Source organism: Boleophthalmus pectinirostris, unplaced genomic scaffold, assembly GCF_026225935.1.
Source record: "Boleophthalmus pectinirostris isolate CB_2022bp ecotype Guang Dong unplaced genomic scaffold, ASM2622593v1 HiC_scaffold_3, whole genome shotgun sequence".
In the NCBI taxonomy this organism is placed as follows: Eukaryota; Metazoa; Chordata; class Actinopteri; order Gobiiformes; family Gobiidae; genus Boleophthalmus; species Boleophthalmus pectinirostris.
Genome location: NW_026571299.1, coordinates 17,251,678 through 17,269,226, shown reverse-complemented (window position 1 = coordinate 17,269,226; position 17,549 = coordinate 17,251,678). Strand labels below are relative to the sequence as shown.

At 37.8% G+C, this 17,549-nt stretch overlaps 1 protein-coding gene across 4 annotated transcripts in view; it reads left to right on the top strand.

Annotated features, from left to right (window-relative positions):
* tox2 (TOX high mobility group box family member 2) overlaps positions 1 to 17,549 on the top strand; it is a 256,805-nt gene that overhangs the window by 232,299 nt on the left and 6,957 nt on the right. For all 4 annotated transcript variants that reach the window (XM_055160671.1, XM_055160672.1, XM_055160673.1 and 1 more), the window contains 2 exons: positions 2,421 to 2,651; positions 14,916 to 14,996. In XM_055160671.1, the coding sequence (XP_055016646.1) occupies positions 2,421 to 2,651; positions 14,916 to 14,996 (312 nt within the window). The remainder of the gene's footprint in view (positions 1 to 2,420; positions 2,652 to 14,915; positions 14,997 to 17,549) is intronic.

The window sequence follows — 17,549 nt, the reverse complement described above, 5'->3', positions numbered from 1 at the left end:
GCAAAGAAATAACATCTCCATGGAGACAAGTATGTAGCCAGAAAAGTTGAACAGTGCATCTTTAAATAATCACCACATGGGTGCTTGAATACATTAAAGTAATACATTATCATTATTATTAACTGTTATTGTGAATAGTTTGAATACTGCTACAATAGTTTCTAGTATAATAGTTTACATAATAGTTGTTCTGCAGCTGCTATGGTGTGAATAGACAATCCAGCTGTACATTTATTTCTTGCATTTTCTAATGGGGCTTGAAGAATTTGCACTCAAGTCATATAAAGACTAGTAAGAAAAATATACTTCATAAATGAGAGACTGAGTTGATTTGTTTGAATGTCAATTGTGAACTATAATAATCGATTATAGTCGCCTTTGAGTGGATAATACTAACAACAATTCCATCTATCACTGCTTTCCCATTATAAAACTATATAGATATGACCTTACACACTCTTCTTTTTACTTATACACACCATATATTCACATACACAAAGAACACTTGTTTATACTCAGGCACTAAATGTAAATCTGCAGTGATAAATGGCCCCTGGACCAGTGTCACCGTGGCGACGCTGTGTATTTTATCAGCCCAATGAATGTATAATTGAATCTGTCAGCGCCACAATATTTTTCACTCTGTCCGTTAATGTTAGCTCATAATAATAAAGCATACACACAGCATCCTTTAGCTGAGAAAAACCCGCTAGCTAAAAGTACATTGCGGATTCGTCTCTCAGTGCGAGTGGATAAAAATGATTACCATCTTTCTATCAGTAAGTAATTCCATTTGCTCTCTCCAATTCATTCAGAGGCACATCAAAACCAGGGCAGATACAGCAGGCGATTTTTACATTTCTCTCACCCGCCGACGGCATGAAAAGTCACAGTTTATGACTTGCCGAACAGCTAAGAAAACTGAATTTGAAAAATGTTGTGTCAAGAGGGTAAATTTGTGAAAAAATGTTAAAGTTCCTATAATATGCAAAATTGACATTTGAGAGATTTAAGCAATGTTATAAAGTTTTTATCTCATCAAAAACATACTTGGAGTTGTATTTTGTTTCACTCACACGCTAGAGTAATCCTGCATTATTAGTCTGACTACATCTCTGAAGCTCAAAATGCTCTGTTCCACCTTGTGATGTCATATAGTGGTAGTTTTCAAGTTAATAGCTACAGTACCTATCTTTGTTTAGTAGAGACGGGAAATTCCAGGGCTAAAATCATCCAAATTATTCCAGTAAAAATGCATGGACTTTAAATACACAGTGGAGCACTTCCTGTATTACATGACATCACAAGGTGGAACAGAGTGTTATCTGTTTGAGAGGACTTTATTTATTTAGGCTGAGTCCTTCTCAGCCTAAATATGCAGGGTTTATGTGTTAAACATATGTGAATGAAACAAAGGCTAAAATAAAAAGAAAAAAGAAAAAAAGGCTCTTGATGCATTAACAATAACTGCCATTAAATTGATGTTGATCAGAGCAACTTAAGAAATCTAATTAGTCTAGGATTATATTTGTGATTTCTGTATACATTAATTACACTAAAAGAAAGATATTTTGTAGTATTGTTAGAGATTGTGTCTATCTTCTATATCAAACCCCCCAAACTGCATGCCGCACCCACAGCTACAAAATCTCACAGGCTCATAGTTTTTGTTGATATAAATCAGAGGTCATCAAACTAAGGCCCGTGGGCTGACTTCGGCCCTCCATGCCCCTTTGACTGGCCCCCGGCTCCTCTGCCACTTGAACTGGCCCTAGGAGGAAATCCTCAAAAGTTGACATGGCCTATTTTTTTAATTACTATTTGGCAATTTATTTATTTTATTTTTTAAATGAAGTATGTATATTTATATTTATATAATCATATGATGTATTTACATGTATTTACATGTACATTTCATCACCATTTCATCACCTGACAAGCTCGAGATCAAACAGTGACCTCAACACACATGCAGAGTTCTGTAGTGTAGTTAAGGACAACAAAATGGTGAGTGTTAAAGTACGAAAAATTGCAGATTGCAGAGTTTTCAAAGAGCAGTGGGCGACCGATCATTTTTTTGTTCAGTGCAAGGACCTTGTCTGATATGTAAAGAAACTGTGGAGGTTTTCAAAGAATATAATCTGCGTCATCAGGGTCATACAATTCTGTTATGCGGCCGACCCCACCCCCATCACAGTCAGGAACGATAATGTGGTCCCCAGAGAAAAAAGTTTGGTGACCCCTGATATAAATGGCCTATATCTCAAAGTGGGACACTCATTGATTGTAGTGTTCAGAATTGATACACCAAACCTAACCATTGTGTACTTTTGCCCAGAAAATACTTCCATCAACCACATCTGCACACAACGCAATCCTGTTTTCAGCATTATTAAAATATCTTGTTTTTTGTGTTTCAGTTAACGGGTGAGAAGAGGCCGTCTTCGGACATGCTGAAGCCCAAGCCCAAACCACAGAAAAAGAAGAAGAAGAAGGATCCAAACGAGCCCACCAAGCCAGTTTCCGCTTACGCCCTGTTCTTCAGAGACACTCAGGCGGCCATTAAGGGTCAGAACCCCAACGCCACCTTCGGAGACGTGTCCAAGATCGTGGCCTCCATGTGGGACGGACTGGGAGAGGAGCAGAAACAGGTCAGCCTATGGTCACTTATAGTCATCAGTTAGAAAAGGGAATCTATGGATGAGAATCTGAAATGTGCAAGTGACATTATATTGTGGAATTAAACAAAGTAAGAGGCTGTAGTTCTAACGCAGACAAAGTTTGTTTTGCATCAGTACAGGACCCAGAAACAAAAACATTTAAAACATTGTGATAATATTGTCCATTCCAGTCTAATCCAGTCTGGCAATTTTTCTGTTGTAGGGAGTATTATACCTCTGATGACATAGGCCAAGTAAACAAGGACTGAGCCACAGAATTGCAATTGATCTATCAGTACCTTCACCGACTGCCTTTTCCATTGATGAAAAGAAAAATTAGTTTACATTTACCTTAATGCGCACTAAATCTTTTTGGTTGGTGGTCCGTCAACTTCTTGTTTCTATGGATATGTTCTTACTCTGCTTCAAATGTTCCACAATATGACATTAAACAGATCTACATTGTATTTATTCAGTTACAGGTGGTTTTATTGCTCAAAAAAAAAAGAAAGAAAAAAGAAAAACAGGCATTCTGACTGTGCCTCTCCACAGATCTGACCAGTAACTTGATCCGGTTTGGTCTCCATGGTGATGGAATGGTTTAATGCCATACTGTGAAACATTTCAGACAACCTTTAAGTAAAATAAGTCACATTATGTCCTTAGATAACCTTTCAAGAGGAATCTGAATACAACACTATGCAACTTTGGCCTTAAAAATATAACTAATAGAGTTAGAGTTCTTGTAAAGACTATACATTGCTGGGGAATATGGTTTCCTATTTTTTACAGAGAGATTCTTTGGATGATCTGATTCTTGGAAATCTGGCATAAGGGAATGACATGTGAAACGTCCTAAATCAGATACACTGTTGTACTGTTACATAAATCCCAACCATATGCCCACAAATGCATTCACATAATCACACACTCTACTTTCTGTTTTTTCCAACCACATTGTGAGGCCATGCACATATTCTCCTTTAACGCTGAACTTAACCTAGAATCCTGATCCTTTTCAGATATCTACAGGTCAATAATCCTACAGAATTTCACAAAAATCAATCCGTCTATCACCCCTGGGTGCTGGTTATTAATACCATGTTCAAGCCACATGAAACCCCTTCTAATAGCATGACCAACAGTTTTAGACTCACTTCAAAACCACATATCGAGAGTTCAGTCTGCATGAAAGTGTGATTTAAGGTGAAATGTGTTTATTTTATACAATATACAATACAATATAAGTGTGAATTTGGTTCACTGACAAAATATTGCACAAATATTCACAGCACATTTCAAGTTAGTGATAAAAAACAGTATAGAATCTATTCAGAGGTGTATTAAAAAGGTGGCATTAAGCAAAATTAACTTTTTTTTGGCGCTTTCTACCGTGTTATAATATTGTTCTAAGTTCTAGATGTCACCATAATATTTTCTATAAATATACAAAAGCATGATACAAAACCTTACACTACAACTTCACAAACCTCATGTGACGTGCTGTAGTTTTATTAGTGGGATACACACTGATTGTAGCCAGGTTGGTGCCACCTAGTGCTTCCGCTCAATTTCATTTCTCTCCTGTGACTAGGTCAGGAAACAGAATACACTAGATGGTTTGCAAAAAAGTCCGAGTTCGAGCACTGGCCAATCAGCAAAGAACCATACATTCTGTTTTGGCAACGATTCCCGAGATCGAGGATTTAAAGTCAGGAATAAAGAGAATGTTTGGTGAATTTTATCAAGGGTAAAGATGTTATTGCCCTTCTTCCTACAAGATTTGGGAAAAGTTTAATATACCGGTTAGCCCCTTTAGCAGCGCATTACATACGTCACGGCCAAATAGCAGCGATTGGATAAATAAAAAAAAGTACCAGCCTACCGTCGAGCGAACAAATTCTAACGCTGTGAGGTCAGATAGTGAAAGTGAAACCACCTGATTGTGGTGTGATAGCGCCCTGAAGGAGAGGTGACTTAGCGTGAAGAGCAAAGGTTGTTGGACTCAGAACGTCAAACATAAAACCGAAACTTATTAAAGCATGTTTATATATGTTTTTGGGGAATGTAGCATTTTCGAAACAATAGTAGCTTTTTAATACTCCATAGTACTCCAAGTGTAATACCCCCTCTTTAAAAAGTTAGGAGTAAACTGGCCTAAGTAAATTCAATTATAGATCTAATGTTATCATTTTATTCCACAATATCACATTACTGCATTTTGATTTGCTTTATTGATACACCAATATATAAAACTTTCAGAATTTACTTTCCCAAACCCCAATTGAATCCCTGTCCATATTCAACACTTTGTACCTCATTTCCATCTTTCACTCTCCAAAGTTTTTACATTGGAGCTTACAAATGATAGTGTGAAATGGATGGGAAAACGAGACAGTCTGATGGCCATGCGCAGACTCATATTTTAGCCTCTCCAGTGCGACGCTCGCCTATTGGGTGTCAAATAAAAGCCCCTGTCTACATGATAAAGTACCGCCCATTCTCCTCTGGTCATCTCATCTGGGTGTGTACGTGCATGTGTATTTTTCTCCCACCAAACCGACTACATTGGCCTGACTTCGGAGCCCCGCGCAGCCTTTTATTTGCAGTTAATTTTTGTCGTCTTCTCCAGTAGCTCTTCCCCATGAATCTTCATTTGGTCCCTGACACCCCCGAATGTGGATTCCTCATTTCCTGTCCTTTTATTTATACGTGTTGCCTGGTGATTTGATCATGCCGGGAATACAAGATTAGCAATTGGCGCGTCGTCCTTGGTTTAGCCTCAAGGACATCTGCTCCTGAAATGTTATTGTTTGTGTCATTGTAACCCTTTATGTCGCGGGTTCTTGTTTTCTGTTCAGTTTGGTTCTTTTAAAGGAGCATTGTTTAACTTTTTCTGGTAGCGGGTCGGTCAGATGCTTGTCTTCAAGGAGATGCTATTGCTTTGTCTGAAATGTTTCACAGTATGGCATTACAACTTTCTGTCATCATGGAGACGAAACCAGATGAAGTTACAGGTCAGATCTGTGAAGAGGCAATCCTGCTCATATTCAGAATGCCTTTTCTCATTTTTCTAGGTATTTTTGAGCAATAAAACTACCTGTAATTGAATATATGTAAGGTAGAGCTGTTTAATGTCATATTGTGGAACATTCAAATCAGAGCAATGACATCTCCATAGAAACAAGAAGGTGACGAACCCCCAACTAAAAAGTTACATAGTGCACCTTTAAATTTGTACCTGTTTTTACCATCTTAAAAAGTTAAAAATCAGATGCAGTAGTTCATTTTCAGCTGTCCTTGTTCGTCACTTACCAAGCGTCCTATTTATTCACTGCGAATTTATGAAGCAGCTTTAAAGGGCCCATATTATGCTATTTTTGGATCTAAATTATAATGTTGTTTCCTCATCACAAACATACCCAGTTGTCAGATGAAGAAAAGAGGTAGGGTGCTTCACTGGGTCATAAAAGAGATAAAAAATAGCAGTGCAGGTGCTCTATGGGGGTTACAACAGTAGTCTTTAAACAGAAAGTTGCCTTTACTGGAAAATGTAAAAGTGGGCAAGGTACAAAACCCGAGGCACTCCGACTGAATATATTAAAAGTCCTTTATTGCATGAAGGGACGCCAACGAGTTTTGACCAGCAAGATGGTCTTCGTCAGGGCAAAGTGGGACCTGGAGTTGTGTTTTGTTTGTGTGTTTGTTTGCGACTAGGTCAGGAATCAGAATACACTAGATGGTTTGCAAGAACCCGGGAAGTGCAAGTCCGAGCACCAGCCAATCAGCAAAGAGCCATACATTGTGTGTTTCCCGAGATCGAGGATTTAAAGCCAGAACAAAAAGAATGTTTGGTGAATTTTATCAAGGGGAAAGACGTTATCGCCCTTCTTCCTAGAGGATTTGAGAAAAACTTAATATATCAGTTAGCCCCGTGAGCAGTGTATTACATACATCACGATCAAAAGTAGCAATTGGTTAAATAAATAAAAGTACCCACCTACCATCGAGCGAACGAATCCTAATGCTGCGAGGTCAGACACTTTCCATGAAGTGAAACTGGCTGATGAATCAGGCCGAGGTTTAGGTTTTTCTCTCAAACAGAAAGCACTCTGTCCCACCTTGTGATGTCGTGTGGTAATACAGAAAGTGCTCCATTGTGTTTTAAACTCCACACACCTTCACAAAAAGCATTAGTATAATCCCATCCCTGGAATTGCCAATCTCTACTCTAACGCTAACAAAATGTAAAATGTTGCTATTAACTTGAAAACTACCACTACATGACATCACAAGTTGGAGCAGAGTATTTTGTACTTTGGGGATGTAGACAGACTAGTAAATAAAGGATTACTCAAACATGTGTGAATGAAACAAAACACAAAACTGGTTATGTTTCTGAGGACGTAACAACATTCTAATACAGGCAAAAGCTCACAAGAATCCATTTTGTGTAATATAGGACCTTTAAATGTGTTCTTTGCTTTGTTACCTGCTTTGATAAACAACAAAAGAGGCACATGCACAAATATTCACAGGGTATTTGTGCGGTTAATTTTTAGATTTGTTTGTGCGATGGCGTGTTTAATCAGACATGTCACCTCCGAAGGTCCGTAATTAACAGAGCTAATGATGTTGTTATGGATTCATGTATTGCTCAATAACACATGATTACTTCATTTATTCTCACCGAGCAGCTCCATCAACAAAACAACCCAGTCATCAATCACACTTTTACAATACGCAACCAAACAAAACATTTACAAAGTTGTACCCAAAATGTATTAGAATAAATAGTCAAGTCAGTATAGTTAAAGGGCCCATATTACACTATTTTCTGATCTATGTTATATTGTGTTTCCTCAGTACAAACATACCTGGAGTTGTTTTGTTTCATTCACATGTTCAACATGCAAATCCTGCATATTTAGGCTGAGTTCTTCTCTCAAATGGAAAGAAATTTGCTCCATTTGAGAGTGCTCCACTGTGTTTTTAAACTCATACACCTTCACTAGAATCATTTGGATGAATTCATTCCTGGAATTGCCCATTTCTACTGAACAAAAGGCAAACGGTAACTTGAAAAATACAGCTTCGTGACATCACAAGGTGGATCAGAACATTTTAAGATTTAGGGATGCACTTAGTCTTATAATGCAGGGTTACTCAAACGTGCACGAATGAAACAAAACACAGCTCCAGGTATGTTTTTGAGGAGGTAACAACATTAAGCTCACAAGAATCAATTTTGCGCAATATAGGGCCTTTAAATATATTGCTTACTCAGTACCTTTCTTGTATCTAGTTAGTCCGAATAGAGTGTTAGGTTTATTACACCCTGCGTTATAGAAAGAAAGACATAGAGCGAGAGAGAGAGACTTTATTGATCCAGGACAGTTTGAGGAGAGGAACACATAAATCCTGCATATTTAGGCTGAGTTAAGTAAGTGAGTAACTATGTGTATATTGTTGTGTTATTAAGATGTTTTTCTTCTTCCAAACTGCTCGTCTCTCAAATCCCCAAAGACCGGCTCTTTCTATGTGAGATCACTGTGTTATTTGGGCTGTTATTCTTCAAGGTGACTACATATTAAAGTTGACCTAGAAACGCTAAAGAACATTTGTCTTGATTTAGTTTTTTTAGGATTAAGATCAATTTTCAGTTTTGCTGCAGTTTTAAATCACAAGAGGAGCACGGATAATAGAGGTGAATACAGGGTGGTTGTTTAGTGTGTTGTTGTGTTATGGTGGAAATGTAATGTATAGAAAAGACTATTGTTACACTGAATTTGGAAATAAGACTTTGCATACTACATTTGCCATGAAAGCTTACTAGTTACATTTCAGTTATGCTCCTATATGAATGAGATGCATGTTAAGGTCCCCATAGGAGGATTTATTCTCAGTATTTGACCCATCCTTCAGTGTGCTGGGTCAACCTGTCAGGAGTGTGGGTGGAGCTCGGAGTAGAGCTGCTGCTCCGGTTGCTGGTCTGGTCTGGGAACACCTCAGGATCCTTCAGAGGAGCTAGGGACTGTGAGGGAAACTGTGAGGGAAACGTGGAACGCTTGTTGGTTCATATTGCAGTGTTTCCCAAACCTTTTTTCTGGAGACTCATATTTTAAAAGTCACAAACCTTCGCGACCCAAGTCAATAGACATTATTCGTAAATCAAAAAATAAAGGTGAATTTGACCATTATTGAACATTAATGAGGATATTTTATTGTTGACTGAGTGATCATATCTCTATGAACAATTAGTATTACTCAAGTTTTAAACAATGAAAAACAGAAAATTTTGAAGTGTACTGATCTTTCCTGATTTGTCACCCTTCTTTTTGGACAAACAAGCAAGCATTTCTCAACTTTAGCTGCAAGAGCACTCGTTTAGGGCAGGATTCGCTGACTCACTCGCTCTCTGTATCAGAACTGTATATTGAAGACTTGCATGCGGTTTGTGATAAGGTGACCCAAAAAAAATCTCTTGCTACCCACCTGAGGGTCAAGACCCAGTCTTTGGGAAACAGTGATCTATAGAACTCCAATCTGCTCTGGAACATCTCTCTCTCTCTCTCTCTCCCTCCTCCCCTATCTCTTCTCCTTTCTCTCTCCCTGCTCTCCCTCCTGTCTGTCTTGTCCTTCCTCTCTCCCCGTCTCTTGTATCCATCTTGTCTCTCTTGATGTCTCTCTCCTCCCTCTCTTTCCTTCTTTTCTCTCTCTCCCTCCACTATCTCTTGACTTCTCCCTCTCTCTCCTCCTCTTTCTCCCTCTTCTCTCTCTCAACTTCCCCCTTCTCTCTCCTCCTCTCAACTCCCTGTTCTCTCTTCCTCCTTCTTTCTCTCTTGACTTCACCCCTCTCTTCCTCTCTCTCCTCTGAGTGTGTAGGGTTGGTGGCGGGGCTAATCACTCTGCTCAGTATTAGTGTTAGCGGTGGCGCGTGTAGCTATTGTCTCCTGTAATTAAGCGCTTATCAAACAAGAACATTTCATTTAGGCCCAATTAGAGGAGCGATCCAGGCGGGACACCTCAGGCCACTCACTCTCCTGGTGTTTTCCATTCACACTGACCTGAGTCTTAATGAAACCACTCACTTTGGAGTAATTAGACATCCTTAGGCACGCTCACTTATTTCAAAGTATCAGTGGTTGCACAAATCATTAGGCGTGTTAAATTCATTTCAAATTAAAAGCTGCTGGGAGTAGTTGAGTTCATTACAGAGCTAGTCAAAGCTCTATCAATATTTTAGCTGGAGAGTGTGTGTGCAGTTGTCACTAGTCACACACAGGCACAGAACATTCGCAGAGAGCAGAAAGAGCTTTGTTCAAATAAATTGTATTTTAATTATTTTAATTATTTTTGTATTTTATTTGTTATGTAAAAATACCCAACCTGCAGGCTTGTCAAAGCCTGATCCCGTCAGATTTCAGAAGCTAAAGTTGGACCTGGCTAGTATTTAGGTGGGAGACCACTCCAAAATCAGGTGCCACAGGGGGCCCCAGCCGCAAAAACTGTTGTTGTGTCCTTAGGCAAGGCACTTCAACCACATTGAGAGTCTGAAAGTGGAGTATGCGTGATGGTGGTTTTCGGAGGGATCAATGGCGCCGATTGGCATGGCAGCCGCATTTCAGTCAGTCTGCCCCAGGGCAGCTGTGTAGTTTACCACCACTGGGTATGGAGTGAATGAATAATGCTCTGTAAAGCATATTTGTGACAAAATGTCTGTGAAAAGTAATATATAAATAAAAAATGTACTTACTTTCCTTACAAAAATATACCTAACCTTAAATTAATAACTAAATTTTGATTAAAAACAATGTCAGATAGATGACAACCTTTACAATGTGTCAACAAAATTTTTAAATGTAGTTCTTCTAGTAACTAATGTACCTTTGCTTTTTATTACTTAACTTCTCTTTTTTTTTTTTTTTTTTTTTTTTTTTTTGAATCAACTATACTGACAAGACAAAGTGGTTAGTGCTCTCAAATGTAGTAGTAGCAGCAGTAATAGTAGTAGTAGTAGAAGTATCAGTGGTAGAATTAGTAATAGTCACAGTTCTTGAATCGTATGTTCCAGTAAAAGTAGAAATAGTCTGCTAATCGTCTATAACAGTTTAAATTGCAGTAGTAGCAATTTTCATAGTTTTGTGGTTCACTAATGGATAGCTGCAGGACACACTAGCGAGAATCAGATTTTATTTTTATTTTTTTTAGATTTCATTTTTATTTATGTGATGTGACCAAATATTACGTGTATCACTGATTTTTTTTAAAATTAATTGGAGACTGAAGTAAGTACAGAGCAGTCGATATATGAAAACAGGAGTCAATCTTCAATATGGCAATGATTAAATGATTGCTTAAACATGCACAAATCACTCCAAATGCAAGTTTGAGACGGGAAATGAGAAGGGGAGACAGCTATAAAATTGCTAAAAGTCTGATTCTGAATAGGCCTGTTTCATAAAATCCGAAGCTGAAAAATCTTACTCATAATCAGATAATGCTGTACCCTTGTGTAGATCTAAAACAGTTGCTAAAATAGCCTCAGCCTTGTCCACATGTCTGAAAGGATCCACATGGTGTGTTTGAGCAGGAGATTGCACCTCTCACTGTGTTTAGTGTTTCTGTCTCTGTTTGTTTACCACTGGATGTGTCCACTCTGCCAGACTCTGTGTGAATGCTTAATGCAGATACACCGCAGACCTGCTCTATTTAAAGAAAGGACCAGAGGTGGAAGAGTACTGCAAATGTGTACTCAAGTAAAAGTACCGTTCATAAATGTACTCAATCATAAGTAAAATTGAGAAAATTTGTACTGAAAGGGCCTATATTGTGTTATTTTCTGATGTTATAACCATACCCAGAGTTGTGTTTTGTTTCATTCACACATGTTTAACACACAGATCCTGCATCTCTGTTCCACCTTGTGATATCATGTGGTAATACAGAAAGTGCTCCACTGTGTTTTTAAACTTTGTACACCTTCACAGAGCATTTTGAGCTTTGGAGATGTAAACAAAGAACAGGCAACAACATTATAACATGGCTTAAAGGGACAGTCCGGAATTTTGGACATAGGGCCTCATTTCAAGTTAGTTAGAGTGTCGGGAGACATGTGGAGACACTTTTTAAAATATTCCAACCGGTCCTTGTATTTGTAGAGGTCACTGGTGCTAGGCTGGTGCATGTCAATGGCCATAGTTATTAGTCTGCAACTAAAAAAACCCTTACCCACTCCACAAAACACCTGAAGCAAATATGTTAATATGCCAGACTGTCGATGTGAATGTCTGTGTTGATAGAATAATGTTTGAAACAAAACTAACCTTGCATTGCATGAATCGTCGAATGTTGAGGGACTATTTTCTCAGCAGCAGCAAAATTTTACTTTGCCGGTAAGATAGGTGCTAGGTGATATCAGTCCGCCGCTGCCAAGTTTTTTTTTTATCAGGAATTACAACTTGCTGCTGCTGCTCAGACATAAATCCTTCAAATGCAAGGTTGGTTTTACTTCTAAAATTATTCTATCAACACACATTTACACATCGACAGGCTGGTGTAATAATAAATATGCTTCGGGTGTTTTCTGGCGAGTGGGCAAGACTGTTTTTTGTGACAGGCTAACTATGGCCATTGACATGCGCTAGCCTAGCCTCAGCGACCTCTGCAAATACAAGGATTGGATGGAATATTTTAAAAAGTGTCTCCACACGTCTCCCTCACTTGGCTCACTAGGAAATGAGGTCCTATGTCCAAAATTCCAAACTGTCCCTTTAAAGTTCACAAGAGCCAATTTTTGCGCAATATAGGACCTTCAGAGGTGTAGTATGTAATCTTTCTAGATGAAGGGGCGTTATCATCTTGTCTCCTTGCATGAAGGTGTTATGGCTTCACTTGGAATGTTCCACAGTATGGCATTAAACTTTGGAGACAAGCAAGAGACACTATCAGGGCAAGTTATATCTCAGATCTGTGGATAGACATCCTCACTTGTAAAATGTACTTATTGAATGTGATTTAATATTTGGCAAAATAGATCAATGCCATACTGTGGGACCTTTTTGCCAAAGCAATAACATCTCCATGGAAACAAGCAGATGGCAGATGTTACATAATACATATTTGAGTGAAAGTATAAAGCACAAGATACTACTCAAAGTATTCATCAGTAGTTACACTACAACACAAAGCTTGATTGATTAAACAGCTAAAGTTGTTTTAAACTGCAGTAGACAGGATATTCTTTGAGATCTGACCAATCAGAAAAGCTGATGCAGTGACAACTTTGGATTTAGTCTTTAACTGTAACTAATATGAATAAAAAAATTAAATATATAAAAAAAATCTCTTCTACGCATTTACAGTAACATGAGTATTTGGCTCGTGAGGAAAAAACAAAACAAAAACAAAACAAAACAAAAACAAAAATAAAACAGTAGCCCAAATTACTATCCTGCACTAACACAAGTCAGAATCCAATGCTATTTCAAGATAGTGAGATCTAAGCCACAATAGTAGTCTTTTGGTAGTTTTATTTATCTGTTTCACATTGCAACAGCGGTTAGAAAAGTCTATTGAGTGACACATTGGGGCATTAACTCCAATTCAGTGCCGTATTGCCTTATTTTTGGTTCACTCAGAAAGCTTGAAATTGGCTCTAAAAACACACTTTTTATTTTTCGATTTGAGTGGTTTGCACAGAAGAGCTTTGATTAAGAGATAAGCAAGTGGACTAATACGTGTGTGCAGCTAGAAACAAAGTGAACAAGGGTTAAAGGTGTACTGTGTAACTTTTCTGATGGACAATCTGTGGGCCTGGGCAGCTGTCGGAGTGCACGAGAAGCAAGCGTATTAAAATGTTTAATAAGTAATTTTCTTAAGAGCTGTTTGATGTTTACTTTATTTGTTTTTCCTTTGCTTTTACAAATCAAATGACAAAATTAAACATCTTCAGCTGAATAGTGCAGTCTTTTAAGCATCCGTCTTCAAATTGGATGGTCAAAAGTTTGAATCTCATCCAAGCGCAGACATTTGTTGTGTTTGTGAGTGGGACAAATCAACCATTATCCACTCCTGGAAGGGCATCTGGTGTTAAAATATGCCTTACTGGCTTGTTCGCTGTGGTGACTGTCAAAATAGGGAGCAATATTAGTTAATAAATAGGAATTTGGGTTAAAAATGCATATTGTTTTTTATATGTGACAAGTTTGTATTTATGTGAAAACAAACAAAATCAATCCAATTCAATCTAATCTAAAAAATCTGAACTATTATTATGAGAATCACTATACATTTCAACAGAAAGTGAGAGTGCATGTACAATAATGGTGACAGACAACAAATGTATACTTGACATAGAAAAGAAAACAAGAGGCAATGACAAAATTTGATATGATAAAATCTTTTAGGATAAGGCTGAAACAAAATTAATAGATAAATTAATTCCATTCATTCAGATTAAGTATTTTTAAGTGCATTTTAATTTTCTGTTCCATCCTTTGTTTAGGGACCATATGACCCTAAATCCGCATAAATAAATCACAACATATGATAACATTTGCTTATAGTTAGTTACAGCATGGATCTGGAGGGCCGGTGAAAATTCTCTGGTGAAATCTCTTGTTTAACTGTCAAATTGTTATTCCGTTTTTAACTCTAGACTAAGAGCTAATGTAATAAAGTTTTGATGATAACAATTAAGTGTACTGAATACATGTATACTTGTGATCATTAGTCTGCTCGAAATCTGCTTGAAGTAACATTTGACGTTTGTTTACCTTGTTTATGGATGTGTAATTTCTTTGTAATTTGTCCACGTTAAACCAAATAAACACAATTCAACATCTTCTCTATAAACACAAATGCACAAAAGTTAAATGATTTTTAGGGCTTCAATAATGGGTCCATTCTTCAACTCCAAAGACGAGATCGTTATCGAGCGAAATAACTTTGAGCCATAACTGTAAAATTGCAACTTTGTGGAGCCAATTTTTAGCAAATAATACGTTTCAGCATTTGTGATATTTCAATTTGTATATTTCTTTCAAATACAGTAAACCTCCCATAGAGTTTAGACCCCAACCCTCCATCATGACATCTTAAAATTCAAGAACATAAACTCAGTCTATTGTCTTGTATCATACCCTGTGTTACCTGAGTCTATTAGATCGCCCCTGCCTCTCCCCTTCTCTTTAAAATCTGTGTATGTGGACTTGGTTTCACTGTCTAAAGTTGTTATGTTTTCTCCCCTCACAGAGCTACAAAAGGAAAACAGAGGCTGCTAAGAAGGAGTACCTGAAAGCCCTGGCCGCCTACAGAGCCAGTCTGGTTTCCAAGGTAACGGCGGGGGTCACGTCTTTGATATACATGGGTCAGCGCAGATATAAGGCATGATAAATGAGACAGAGAATTCCTCCCTCTCCTCCTCTCTCCAGCCAGAGGGGTGGGTGAGTTTGCTATGGTAAAGTCTGGGTGTGCGAAGCGGAGAACAGTTGAAATTAGGCATTGGACACACCTGATTTGTAACCCGGGGAGATGTGATGTTTGTCTGTGTGGGTGGGCGGAAAGCTGCTTTAGAAATGTATGAATAAGTAGGTTTTTGTCTGGGAAGGATATTGAAGCTTAAAGGACACGTATTATGCAAAAGTGACTTTTAAAGTGAGATTTTATACTGGTGTCACCTCATCAAATACTTACACTACCAGTCAAAAGTTTGGATTCACCCTCTCATTCAGTGTTTTTATCTATATATAAATATATTAATTAAGATATATAGAATTCTGTGGCAAAGAAAATCCTGAAATTAGCTAGTTAGTGTAGTTATTTATCTTTTTGTCTTTTATAAGATTAGGAATCAGCCTGTCATTAGACTGACATTCAGCATACTTAATACTAGGGTTGTCCAATATGGATTTTTGGGCTGATACAGAGTCCAATACTTCTCTGACTGCTGTGAGTGAGACCTATATTAAGATTTGAAAGGTCCGTACATTTCTGCTAAGTTATAATAAAGTTAACAAATAAACTTTTCATTTTTGCAAAAATAATACAATTGATTTATCTGGGATTTAAAACAAAATGTCCACGACTGAGTAAACAAACAACTAGCATGCTAACAGTGCACCAGCAATACTTTCTTGTTCACAGATGTTAAAAAATATCTGTGTTTTTAAACTCCATACGCCTTCACTAGAATCATGTGGATGATTTCAGCTCTTGCCAGCCTCTACTGAACTAAAGGTAAAAGGAGCTGTTAACTTGAAAACAACCATTTCATGACATCACAAGGTGGAACAGAACATTTTGAGCTTTGGTGATGTAGACAGACTAATAATAAAGGGTTACTCAAGCATGTGTGGCACAAAACACAACTCCAGGTGTGTTTTTGATGAGATAACAACATCATAACATAGCTTAAAGCTCACGAGTCAATTTTGTGTTAGACCTGTAATTGAACTCAACTCGATCATGTACAGCAGCATTGTTTGAAAGTTTATACCAAAAATCCTATTAGCATATATGTAGCTCCTCCCCCTCCTCCCTCCTCTCCCAGCTTCCGCACCCAGCCGCCATCGCTCACTGCCCGAAAACAAGCACCTTGATGAGGCATGAATAGTTAATTGATCAGCCTCTTCACACGGGGCACCACTTTGAGCTAAACACTATTCTCATATCTGCGCTGTAATTACGCATTCATGTCAGAGCTCCTATACACAGCCCTGATTGATAACTATATATGTTTGGGAGATTGCCTGTCAAAAAACAGCATCTACCCCATAACCATCCCCCCTCATTCACTCGGCAGCCAATTGGAAAACAGCTCTAACTCTCTTTTTTAATTGCCATCCACGCAGTCTTTTCATTGCGAGGTGGGGTCGGGAGAATTGGATGTAATTGGAGATTCATTTTGGAGGATTCACATCTTCAGCCTGCACCTGTTGCCTTTGTGAGCTAAAAGATAAGAAATATGTTGGCGTGGTAGTCGCTAAATAGTCCAAATGAAATGAGCAAAAACCAGGAAGTGACAGGTTCAGGGATGCTAATCATATAGGATGATGCAGCACAATTTGCAATATGATTTTATAACATAGGTGATTTTTTTTTTTTTTTTAGACTATTACATATGACTTCACAGCATGACTTAACCATCCTAGTAGAATTCAAAGCCACATTCAATTTTGCTAAAACACATGGCTGGGATACCAAATATTTTCAGGAATGTTATTAGAGTTATTAATTGTGATACAGATTTGAGCAAGTATCAAAAAAAGTCTTAATTACAGGACAGAAATGAACCTTCCCTGAATAGCTTTAGAATGATCTTGAGCTGTATCAGACTTGAGTCACTATTTTTAGGACTTGAGACTTGACTTGATTAACTAAGACTTGGGACTCCACTTGGACTTGAAGGTCAGTGACTTGGGACTTGACTCAGACTTTTAAATCTTAATTCTTTCTATTTTGACCATAATGATTCACACTAAGATCTTGTCAAGACATTTAAAAAGGCAAAATTAACATTTCTACAGCTCTTATATACTCTTGAGACTTACTTGAGACTTGCAAAACAAAGACTTGGTCCCACCTCTGTTACATAGATATAACACATAACATAAAAGAAAGTACTAAGATTTAATTGTGTTTTTTAAAATATTATCATTATGGGATCAGTCAGTCTTTTCCTTAGTATCGAAATCAGGTATGACATTTCAGTATCATGACAACACTACCCCAGTTTGTTCAGGTTATAACATTGATCATTTCTTGGCTTCACAGCGTTCAATATGGGCCATTACTAAACAGCTCACTACCACATATCACAGTATTTTTGTATGATCATCAATGAGAATCAGTGAATACATTTCAAAGATCCATCACCTCCTGAAGTAA